Source organism: Patagioenas fasciata, chromosome 5 (genome assembly GCF_037038585.1).
Source record: "Patagioenas fasciata isolate bPatFas1 chromosome 5, bPatFas1.hap1, whole genome shotgun sequence".
Taxonomy (NCBI): domain Eukaryota; kingdom Metazoa; phylum Chordata; class Aves; order Columbiformes; family Columbidae; genus Patagioenas; species Patagioenas fasciata.
Window position 1 is genome coordinate 18,456,419 of NC_092524.1, and position 12,981 is coordinate 18,469,399.

General features: G+C 40.2%; 1 protein-coding gene across 6 annotated transcripts in view; it reads left to right on the forward strand.

The window, feature by feature from the left end:
- Positions 1-12,981, forward strand: part of CHID1 (chitinase domain containing 1) — a 132,634-nt gene that overhangs the window by 67,920 nt on the left and 51,733 nt on the right. Inside the window, exon 11 of one of the 6 annotated variants that reach the window (XM_065839651.2) lies at positions 692-5,441. The exons of the other annotated variants lie outside the window; for them this stretch is intronic. Coding sequence (XP_065695723.1) covers positions 692-725 — 34 coding nt within the window. The 3' untranslated portion in view covers positions 726-5,441. Of the gene's footprint in view, positions 1-691; positions 5,442-12,981 lie in introns of those variants that run through there. 6 annotated transcript variants of the gene reach the window in all.

Here is a 12,981-nt window from a genome sequence, read left to right on the forward strand (position 1 = left end):
GAAATTCATGCTCCATCTATGAACTTGACATCTGAGCTTGAAGTTGGGTTCCCCATCCTTCCCTCAGTGCAAAAACACCCAATACCCTGAAATGGTTGTTTAGATGTGGAGCCTTTGACATTGTTAGGCTGGTGCAAAAGGAATTGCGGTTTTTGCGTTGTTGAAATTTGCTGTTTGATATTGGAATACATACTTAAATAAATGTGGTTATGTTATACTTAGTCTTTTTCTCACTTTTTTTTTATTACTGGCTTATTACTTGCTGTTTATTTTATATTCATTTTAGACTATAGGTTAGACAAAAATCAAATTCAAGTGATTTTCTTATTCAAGTTCACAATGGGTCATAAAGTAGCGGAGACGACTTGCAACATCAACAATGCATTTGGCCCAGGAACTGCTGGTGAACGTACAGTCAGTGGTGGTTCAAGAAATTTCACAAAGGAGACAAGAGCCTTGAATCTGAGGAGTGTAGTGGTGGCCATCAGACGTTCACAGCGATCACTTGATAGCAGTCATTGAAGTTGATCCTCTTACAACTACATGAGAAATTGATGAAGAACTCAACATCAACCATTCTGTGGTCGTTTTGCATTTCAAGCAAATTGGGAAAAAAAGTGTGTGCCTCACAAGCTGACTGAAAATTTAAAAAAATTGTCATTTTGAAGTGTCATCTTCTCTTATTTTACAGAACAACAATGAACCATTTCTTTTCTGGATTGTGACGTGCAACAAAAAGTGGATTTTATATGACAACCAGTGATGACCAACTCAATGGTTGTACCAAGAAGAATCTCCAAAGCATTTCACAAAGCCAAACTTGAACCAAAAAAAAGGTTATGGTCGCTGTTTTGGTGGTCTGCTGCTGGTCTGATCCCCTCCAGCTTTCTGAATCCTGGAGAAACCATTACATCTGAGAAGTCTGCTCAGCAGATTGATGAGATACACCAAAAACTGCAACGCCTGCAGCTGGCATTCGTCAACAGAAAGGGTCCAACTCTTCTCCACACCACCACCCAACAGCATGTCACACAATCAACGCTTCAAAGGTTTAACGAATTGGGCTACAAAGTTTTGCCTCATCCACCTTATTCACCTGATCTCTTGCCAACCGACTACCACTTCCTCAAGCATCTTGACAACTTTTTGAAGGGAAAATGCTTCCACAACCAGCAGGATGCAGAAAATGCTTTCCAAGAGTTCATCAAATCCCAAAGCATGGATTTTCACACTACAGGAATAAACAAACTTAATTCTTGTTAACAAAAATGTGTTGATTGTGATGGTTCCTATTTTGATTAAGAAATATGTGTTTAAGCCTAGTTACAATGATTTAAAATCCACAGTCCAAAACCGCAATTATTTTTGCACTAACCTAGTAGCACACAAGGGTATTGCAAAGCTGGTGGCAGCGCTGTTGCACAAAGATCATTCAGTGGTGATGGTGGTGTCCTAATAAGCAGCACATCAAGGCTTTCTAAAGTGGAAAGGGATTTCAGTAATGCCAAAGTTAAGTGCCTGACAAATAAAAGTATTTGGGGCACAGGTAATAACTGATCTAATGTAACTTCATCTCTTACCAAGTGTGCTGAGCCTCTTTGATTCATAAATTGAAAAATACCAGCTTGACTGTTTTCATTTAAGTGAAAGTGTAGTTTTGCCTTTAAAAAAGCAAACAAGCAAACAAAACCCCCAGAACTGTTGTAGTGCTACAGACTAAAAAATACTGATTCAGACTTGTTGATTCATATGAGGTTGGCTGATTTCATGAACAGATCATGCAAGTTTATCTGCCTTTTAGATCAAGGTGATTAAATGATTTTTGAGGCTGTATAATAAACTTCCGGGTAATCTGGAGGTTTATACAGTGACTGAATTAACTTTTTAAAACATATACGCATTTTACGTTGATAGCCATGACAGTGATCTTTCTCACACTGTAATCTTTTACAATTAGTTACTATTTAGCACCCAAATATCATACCTTAAACTTTCATTCTAGGTACTACTAGACTGACACATGGAGAATTTTCTGTAACATGCTGACAAAATCACTATTCATTGTCTCTGTATTCAGTTTTTATATTTCATTAATGTTTCTAACCAGATAGATCTGAAATCTACTATCATGACTAAAAGGACTCTTCACAAGGGGTTGAATGAATGATATTTCCTGGGCTCAGTTTGTCATGATGTTGAGAAGTTGTAAAGGTGCCAGTGAGGTTAATGATTATCTTAAGTAGCATGATAAGCATTTTATAGGAAGGACACTGTCAGTCCCACAGTGTGTAGTACTTAATTTATTCTCCTTTTCTAGGTGAAGATTGGTACTATTAAGTAATTTCTTGTATCAGGAGCTAATAGCAAAAAAAGTTATTCCAAAACACATGGATTCTCCCTCTTGCCTAGTTGTATTGAATGCCGACAGTGCTATATGCATTAAATTTGAGAAATACTATTTCCAGTTTCAGATAGTCACTGGGAAGAGCTGCTTATAATGGGTCGAATTCTTGATAAAAGACTGTATGAACAGCCAGCTTGTGTGTGAAACAGCTATATATTTTCAGATGAGAACTATCAGTCGATCACAACAAAATCTTGATGCATTTGATTGCATATTCATACTGGCTTGTGATTTTGCTCATGGTTGGACTTGATGATCCTGAGGGTCTCTTCCAATCGAAACAATTCTGTGATCCTATGAATCCTGTTATACCTTTCAGTTCTTTGCATTAAAGGAAAATGGTAGCCTTTTAAAACCTACAGTGATATGAAAAGTTTTCTTAATCAGCCCAGCTGGACTTACTCAGTACTCTGCAGATAGTCTGTCATTCACCAACATGTGGGGTTTATTGAAGTACAACTGAAAACATAAAGCATAAACCCAGTACTCACATCTTCATCTGATATTAACAGATAGTATTAGAAGAAGTTTAGTATGTTTTTTTGTAAGACTTGCTGACTGCTACTTTAGAATAAAATTTTCTCTGCCTACTTTCCTATTTGGCAAAACTCGCTCTTAAGAAATTTGACTTAAAAGTTGAAGTTTGACAAAACCATGATTCTGAAGCATATCATAAGGCTGGCTGTTCTGTCTCAAGATGCCATTTGTGAGGATCCTTGTTTTAGGTTTCTGTTTCCTGATAGAAGAGTTTTTCCCCTAAAAACACAGGTGATAGACTGCATTGTAACCCACAGAGTCAGTGGCTGCATGCTCTGCTCTGAGCTTATCCATAGCCTTGGTTGCATAGCAGGCATATCCTCTTTACTCTGTCTTAGAGTAAAAATCTTTCAGTGGAATTTATGTCTTTGTCTTAATTTTTGTTCTCTTTCAGATTTTCCCACAAAGCAAATAGATATTTTCTGAATATGGCCTTGTCGTATAGCTGTACATCTTCTGTGACCTTTTCTTTGGCTCAATGAATGCTCTGTTGACCATCATATTGCTTAAGAATTTATTTATTATTTGCATCCTACTACTGATGTGCTATAATCAGGAGCTGAGACTCAATTTTTCTTTTAAAGCTTTGCATATCTGTGAATGTCCAGGACACTTATAAGACATGGAAACACAGCACAAGGGGGAAAGAAATTTCAGGATACAGAATCATAGAAAGTCCTGAGTTGAAAGGGACCCACAAAGATCACTGGGTCCTACTCCTGCCCCTGCACATGACAACCCCTCAGTTCACACCATGTGTCTGAAGGTGTTGTTCAATTGCTTCTTGAACACTGCCAGGCTTGGGGCTGTGACATCTCCCTGGGGAGCCTGTTCCAGTGCTCCACTCCCCTCTGTGTGAAGAACCTTTTCCTGATGTCCAACCTAAACCTCTCCTGGCACATCTTCCTGACATTCCCTTGGGTTCTGTCATTGGTCGCCAGAGAAAAGAGATCGGCACTTTACCTTTCCTCCTCCCCTTGTGAGGAAGCTGTAGGCCATAATGGGGTCTCCCCTCATTCTCCTTTTCTCCAGGCTGAACAAAGAAAGTGACTCATATGGCTTCCCCTCCAAACCCTTCACCAACTTTGTAACCCTCTTCTGGACACTGTCCAGAAGCTTTTATATATGTTTGATCTTAATATTTATTGTGTATACTGATTTAAATTCTCTTGTGCAACGTATTTTTTTAGTTATTTTGGCTGGACAGAACAGAAGATATTGGTTGTCTAGAATATCCCAAAAGCTGTCAAAAAGTGACCCATGACATTGGCGCTATTCATGGGAGGAATTAGATATAGCCATTGTCACAGCTCCTAGGAGCTTCAGGAGTTTCTGTTTGTCTAAATATGGAACTGAGATCTAGGCATGTGAATTCTCTCAAATCTCAGACAGAACTGTAGAGACTGTTCTGTTTCTAGCTTCTGATACATTGCATCCATGCAGAATTAGTATGGTAACAATCTTTGTAAATTTGTACACAGTACTGATAGAATTCTGTGAAATGATCAGAAAATAAGTGAGAGTGTAAGAGGGTCTGGAGTAGAAGCAGCAGCTCAGCACTGAGAAATGAATATTTCTTTTTGTCTACAACTGACAGTGCTAATCATATTTTTAATTATTAGATATTTTCTTCTCTCTAAGTTGGCTCAAAAAATGCCTTTTTGAAGGGTAAGAAGTACTGGAATACTACTAAAAATTGAATACTTATATTTATTTGTAGAGATGATCTAAAGTAATGTGTGTAAGACTCTAAAACAGTAATATGAATTGCAGTTGACCTAGTTTTTTATGACCTGATAAGCTCATACTGGCTTTGAAAGCACTCAGGCTTGTATGGTATAAACTATTGTTCTGTGTGTTTATCCTGTTAAACTGTTGCTAGAATTCTTTGTTACTTCATTCATTATTCAGAAGACTGTAGACTTAAGTAGCTTAAGATACATGTCATGTACTTGTAATGCATTAATTCACTTTCAGCATCGGTCAATCCTTAATGTGTAATTAGCAAGTAGATTTAACAATCTGCTAGGACAATACTTCCCATTGCATAACTATTGTGCTCATATCTCACAAAATGCAGGGCAGAAGGAAGCCACAAGAGAAAGATTATCATATCTGCACTGTTGTTCAACAAGCAAAGATAATGTGTTGCTGGATTTCAGGGTAGAATATTTGTGCGTCATATCAATATCAAGTTGGTATTGGAAGGCGAAGTAAAACGGAATATGGTATGTATAACACTGGCTTTAGAATTTGAGTGTCAGGAGTGTGGAACTGTGCTACATGAGGGACATATAGTCGTAAAATAAACCTTAAATGTTCTATAGAAATAACTGAAATTAGAACCCTCTTTTATGTGTGTCTCTATTTTGCTGTTTTACAATACCCTTCAGGAGCAGGAAAACTGGAACGTCTGGAGAGACTTGTTGCTAGAAACATCCCCTGTCCCTTTATCCAGCTTTTGTACATTTATAAATAAATTCACAGGCATAACAAAGTATTCTCAGCTGTTGTACTGCTGCTCTTTCCTTAGAACATTTAAAGAGGAATATTGTAGAAATACCTACTTCAGAGCAGTGCTGAGGGCTTAATCTATTCAGGCATATAGTGGTTTAGTATCTACAGAAGGAATAGATGAATGAATAAATAAATATTCTATTCATTTACTTCTTAGGAATTTCTCCAAGTATATCCCTGTTTCAGAAGAATACTTGGCCTGTGTACTTAGAATCATATATGTTGGAAAAGACCCTTAAGCTCATTGACTCCAACTATTAACCTAACACTGCCAAGTCCACCGCTAAACCATGTCCCTAAGAGCCTCATCTATACATCTTTTAAACACCTCCAGGGATGGGAATTCCACCACTTCCTTCGGAAGCCTGTTACAATGTTTGAGAACCCTTTTGGTGAAGAATTTTTTCCTAACACCCAATTTAAAGCTCCCATGGCACAACTTGAGGCCATTTCCGCTCATCCTAACACTTGTTACTTGGGAAAAGAAACCAACACCCTCCATGCTACAACCTCCTTTCAGATAGTTTTAGGCAGCGATAAGGTCTCCCCTGAGCCTCCCTTTCTCCAGACTAAACAGCCCCAGTTCCCTCAGCTGCTCCTCATAAGACTTGTGCTCCAGACCCCTCATCAGCTTCATTGCTCTTCTCAGAACTCTCTTCAGCACCTCAATGTCTTTCCTGTAGTGAGGGGCCCAAAACTGAACACAGTATTCAAGGTGGGACCTCACCAGTGCCGAGTACAAGAGGATGATTGTTATCTGTTGTCCTGCTGGCCACGCTATTCTTGGTACAAGCCAGGATGCTGTTGGCTTTTTTGGCAACCTGGGCACACTGCAGGCTCATATTCAGCTGGCTGTCGATCAACACCCCCAGATCTTTTTCTGCCAGGCAGATTTCCAGCCACTCTTCCGCAAGCCTGTAACGCTGCCTGGCGTTGTTGTGACCCAAGTGCAGGACCCGGCACTAGGCCTTGTTAAACCTGATGCAATTTGCCTCAGCCCAAGCATCCAGCTGGTCCAAATCCCCTCTATATGGCCTTCCTACCCTCCAGTAGATCAACACTCCCACCTGACTTGGTGTCATCTGCAAACTCACTTAGGGTGCACTCAATCCCTTAGTCCAGATCATTTGCAAAGATATTGAACAGAACTGACGCCAGTACTGAGCCCTAGGGAACACCCCTTGTGACTGTCTGCCAACTGGATTTGGCTCGGTTCACCACGACTCTTTGGGCCCGTCCATCCAGCCAGTTCTTTACCCAGTGAAGAGTACACCCATCCAGGCCATGTGCTGCCAGTTTCTCCAGGAGAATGCTGTGCGGAATGGTGTCAAAGGCTTCACAGAAGTCCAGGTAGACAACATCCACAGTCTTTCACTCAGGGACTGAGTAGGCCACCTTGTAATAGAAAGAGATCAGGTTGGTCAAGCAAGACCTGCATTTTCATAAACCCATACTGATGGAGCTCGTTCACCTGGTTATCCTGTAAAGTGCCATGTGATGTCACTCAAGATGATCTGTGTCATGATCTCCACTGGCACTGAGGTCAGACTGACAGGCCTGTAATTTCCCAGATCCTCCTTCTGGCCCTTCTTGTAGATGGGTTTCACGTTTGCTAACCTTTAGTCAACTGAGACCTCTCCAGTTAGCCAAGATTGCTGATAAATGATAGAAAATGGCTTGATGAGCGCTTCCACCAGCTTTTTTGTCTGCTTGGATGGATCCCATCTGGCCTCATAGACCTGTGTGTGTCTAAGTGGTGTAGCAGATCGCCAGCCTTTTCCCCTTGGGTAATTATGGCTTCATTCTCCTCCCTGTCCCTGTCTTTCAGCTCAAGGGCTGTCTCTTCACTGGTGAAAGCCTGGACACTGCCATCCAGAATGCATATTGAGAAGGTAGCTGTACTTGGTTAGTGTAGGTTTGAAACCTCAAAATATATGCAGTATTCAACAGATTCTAACAAGCAAAATCTTGATCATATTCCTTATATGTATTGACTTTCTGGGTTGCTCTGAGAACAGTGGAGGAATTGATACTCTCATATGGACATCTGCAGTACAGCATGGCAGTCAGCTGTTCATATGCAATAGATAAGATCTGTTTTGTGAGCAAAAAATACACTCTTGATGTATTTGAACACAGTTTTCATATTAAAAGCAATTAGAGTAATTTATGGAGAAAACTAAAAGTTTCTGCACATCAAACATGATAATTTTGTCTCTTGGAATGAAACTCAAATAAAGCGACATAATATCTAATAATAATTGTGAAATATCATCATTATTTTAATTCCAGCTGGCCAAATGTGTGGTTTCTCGATATTTTTCAGTGCAAATACTTGCTGAGCCATGTGAGATTGTGAAACAGCTGCAACAAAGGCTCGAACAAAGATGCTGTAGTAATCCCTAGTCACTGACTTTCTGAGTTCACTACTTATCAAAACAAGACTCTTGAAAGGCTTTGAATTTTTTAATTTTCCATACATTCTGAACATTCTTCTGACTCTAGCTGTAACCTAGTCTAGTTTTTCTTATGGCACCTGTTAAGATGTAAAAACTGCTGCATTATCAGAGAGTAAAAAATGGCAATGAGCGTCTCCTGTAAAAGGAATATCAGACAGGTGGTGCTCAGTAGATGCTACTGTATACACAGGAAGAATCGCAAGCTCACTGACAGCAGCAGCTGTAGCAGTTAGCCAATTAAACAGTTTTTATTGATGATCTGAAATAGCTAATAAACTTTTAACAAGCTATAAAACACCCCATGGATCAATCTTGTTATTAAAAGGCTGGATCATAACCAGTACTTATTAATTCTAACTAACATTATTGTTTCGAAATGGAAGGACTGAGTGGACTGTGTGCCAAATGTAAGAGTGGAAACATCAATCCAAATAAATCCTGGTAGTTTAGGGAATATTTCTAATTTACTTTAGCAGATAAAACAATCAGTTTGAAAATCAGGGCTTGGGGTCATCTTTTTTAGCTTTCCGTGTCAGTAAACCAAGGATGGGTCTTCCAGCTGTGGAGTCATAGCACAATCACAGAAAAGTGGATGAAGAAAACCAGGAAGGTTTGAGGGGATTGGGAGGTGTTATCTATAGTTCCATATGACACAAACCATCTTTAGGGGAAACACCATTCACAAAAACAAGGCTTAAGTGACTTTGGTAGCTACTTGTCTGGTACTATGTCTGATTGGCTGAATGTTATTTTTCTCAACCAAAATTATTATTTAATATTACACACTGGATGGTGGGGGTTGGTTGGTTGTTTTTTAGGATAAATAAAAGACTTATAGGGAGATATTTAAGAATTAGGAAGTTGTAGGAAGTAAAATGTTGGCAGATAAGATACTGCTTAAAATTTAAAAATACCATATGTAGTAAAGAACTCAAAAAGTATTTCATCAGTCTTACTTTTATAGGCTAGATTCACAGGGGTCTCTAGTATTCCATATGGGTGGCTGATACAAAGTGTAACTGTGAATTCTTGAGAAGTTCTTGCCTAATTTCCAAACAGTGTCAAAATTAATAGTTTACATTTTTTAAATTTCTGATGTCACATTTACTTGTGTTTAGTCCAGCACTGTTACTTCAGTGATACCATTACTGAAATGTCAGTTCAGCTAAAAATCAGGTTGTTTTTCAGGGCAGTTGCCATGATCTATGTGTGTGCATATATGTACATCCAGTTATGTGCTTAAGGATGGAAAATAACTTTTCATAATTTATGTCCTCTTTTTAGCCCTATGCATGAAAAGCACTTGCCTGAAGGTAACATAAACCCCATACATTAAGAGTTCAAACATTAGATTCTTGCACAAAAATGTAGGCTTCATATGTAATGTATGATGCCTCTAATATAGACATTTTTTGTGTCCTGGAGGATTTTTCTTTATCTTCCTCATTGGTGCAGCATTCTAATGAAAATTTTCTGCACTTAGAGTAACCGACAATCTCTGAGTATTTTTGTAAATGTTTGCTTGAAGACTTTACAAATATTTGTTACTGTCTGCAAATGTTTGGATTTGGCACTAAAAATATTTGTAGGTATAGCTACCAGAGGAAACACTCCAGGTGTAAAGTATGTGAAAGACACTGTTACATATAAAATGCCTCACTAGATGAGAAATATTGCTACAAGAAAAGAATCACACCTATAACCATCATGGCTGTCCCAGCAAAAACCTCACTTAGGCTAGAGTTGTTGCTAGAAATTACATCTGATTTCTTGGCAGTGAGTTAATTAAATGTATAAATAATAAATAAAAGCCACTCTATTAGTAAAAGTTTGGGGTGAAAGCTGTTGCTGCAACAACTTAAGACTTACCTGAAGGATGAATAGAATCAATACAGAGATTGTAGGTAAACCGATTAAGTATTGGTTTCTGTTGACTTCAGCGGCTCTTTCTTATTCTGGAGTCACTCTAAACACAGTATCACACAGTATCACAGTATCACAGTATGTTTGGGATTGGAAGGGACCTCAAAAGATCATCTAGTCCAATCCCCCTGCTGGAGCAGGAACGCCTAGGTGAGGTCGCACAGGAATGTGTCCAGGCGGGCTTTGAATGTCTCCAGGGAAGGAGACTCCACAACCTCCCTGGGCAGCCTGTTCCAGTGCTCTGTTACCCTCACTGAGAAGTTCTTTCTCAAATTTAAGTGGAACCTCTTGTGTTCCAGTTTGATCCCATTGCCCCTTGTCCTATAATTGTTTGCCACTGAGAAGAGCCTGACTCCATCCTCGTGGCACTCACCCTTTATATATTTATAAACATTAATAAGGTCACCCCTCAGTCTCCTCTTCTCCAAACTAAAGAGCCCCAGCTCCCTCAGCCTTTCTTCATAAGGGAGATGCTCCACTCCCTTAATCATCTTTGTTGCCCTACGCTGGACCCTCTCCAGCAGTTCCCTGTCCTTCTTGAACTGAGGGGCCCAGAACTGGACACAATATTCCAGATGGGGTCTCACCAGGGCGGAGTAGAGGGGAAGGAGGACCTCTCTCGATCTACTGACCACCCCCCTTGTAATACACCCAAGGATGCCATTGGCCTTCCTGGCCACAAGGGAACAGTGCTGGCTCATGGTCACCCTGTTGTCCACCAGGACCCCCAGGTCCCTTTCCCCTACACTGCTCTCTAATAGGTCATTCCCCAACCTATACTGGAACTTGGGATTGTTCCTGCCCAGATGCAGGACTCTACACTTTCCCTTGTTAAATTCCATCAGGTTATCCCCCGCCCAACCCTCCAGCCTGTCCAGGTCCCGCTGGATGGCAGCACAGCCTTCTGGCGTGTCAGCCACTCCTCCCAGCTTAGTGTCATCAGCAAACTTGCTGATGGTACACTCAATTCCCTCGTCTAAATCATTAATGAATATATTGAATAATATTGGCCCCAGTACTGACCCCTGAGGCACTCCACTGGACCCCTGAGGCCTCCAACTGGACTCTGCACCATTGACCACCACTCTCTGGCTTCTCTCTTTAAGCCAGTTTGCAACCCACCTCACTACTCTATTGTCTAGACCACACCTCCTCAATTTAGCTGTGAGGATGCTGTGAGGGACTGTGTCAAAGGCTTTACTGAAGTCAAGGTAGACCACATCCACCGCTCTGCCATCATCCATCCACCTTGTTACATTCTCATAAAAGGCTATGAGGTTGGTCAAGCATGACTTACCCTTGGTAAAGCCATGCTGACTGCCCCTAATGACCCTCTTATCCCTGATGTGCCTTGAGATGGCACCAAGGATAAGCTGTTCCATTACTTTCCCAGGGACAGAGGTGAGGCTGACCGGTCTATAATTACCCGGGTCCTCCTTCTTGCCCTTTTTAAAGACTGGAGTGACATTTGCTTTCCTCCAATTCTCGGGCACCTCTCCCGTTTCCCAAGACTTGGCAAAAATGATGGATAGCGGTCTACAGCCTACATTGAAAACAGTGAAGTATGTAAAATTATACTTGGTGATAATTATGGTTCCTTCTACTGTGCAATCAAATATACAAACTTTTTTGTGTGAGCCGTAACGAAATCTTTTATCTGGTGAGTGTGTTCCAAGTAATACTGGAACGAGTGGTTAGATGTAGTAAAAGAAATATACATCTGTAATAGCCTGTTCCTATGAAATACAATAAGTACACAGGTAAGTTCTCCAGAAGAGCTCACCCAACTCTTTGAAGTAAGTTTAGATGTTTATTTTCCACTTGCTGCCGTTCTAGTTAATGTAATTAATGCTGTTAATGCGGTGAGATTTCCTCAGGGATTTCAGAGAAAAAATGTGTTTCTACAGTGGGGACTTACCTAGGAAACTCTTGCAGAAACTGGAAACAAAAGGTCTGAGGAAGCAATGGCAGTGGTGGCACAAGTACCACTTCGTTCTGTTGGTGCAAATGCCGGTTTTGAAGTTCGTTGTGATACTTGTGCCTGTACCTTTGCTGGGTCTCACTTGGTTAGTTATAGGGATGTCATTCTCCTTGCCTTCCTGAAGGTTTTCTTGGAGGCAAATCCTTGTTTGTTCCCCAGTAATGGGCTGTACCTTGCAACTGGCTTCTTAAAATTCCCAGATGAGCATGGATTCTGCAAATTCACTGTTAACACACACTGTCCCTGAGCTCCTGTTGTACAGTTTCATTTTGCCGTTTGTCTTATCAGATATTTGTGTTACTTACAGGAGAAACAAACAAGTCAAGACACACTGGGACTTGCTAATGGGTCCAAGAAAACAAACACTCTTCTCTTTAGCTAGAAAAAGAAACATACAGAGGGCAAAATAAAAAATGCCTACTTATTTCTTATGGTTTTACTTTCCTCATTAAGTGCTATTTGAAGTAAACATCAGAGCCTCCAAGAGTTCATTATTCCCCTCCTGCACATAGTTTTTATTCTTCTGCTTAGAAAAAAAATTGTCGCTTTGCTATTTTCTCCCCAAAGAGCCTTTATGTAACGGCTCCTTTTGTAATCCCTAGTCTCTTTTCATATCTCTTTCTCAGGCAGCCTTGTCTAAGGATCAAAGTTCATTTGCCTATTTAGAGCCTGTTAGAATTTAAACTTGAAGTGAGTACTGTCTTGTGTAGCAAGCCCTCTCCAAGGTTGCTCCCTATGAATAGCTGGTCAGTATATGATTCTTTATTGCATCTGACCTGTGAGACCAGATGTCACTCTGATGGAGAACAGCAGAGTGTGTGCACCCTGAGGCGACATTTTCATAACCTTAAGCAAAATTCATAACTTAGTGACATACTCTTAGTTGTCAGAGCTAGTTGATAGAAATGCATCTTGAAAAAATGAAATTTGAAAGATTTATTGAGGGGTATGTTCTATGACCGGTACTGCAGAAGTTATGAGAAAATGTTCTGAAAAGCTTATTGTGATGTTGCTTTTGGATAGAACGTGGACAGAATGGCAATGTAAAGGCTTGTTAACACCAGTGAAAGCAATAATTTATTTGGGAAGGGATGGATGTGAAAGAAACACGTGAAGACATGTCTTTATTACTTTCACAAAATGAAGTTTGTCAATGCAAG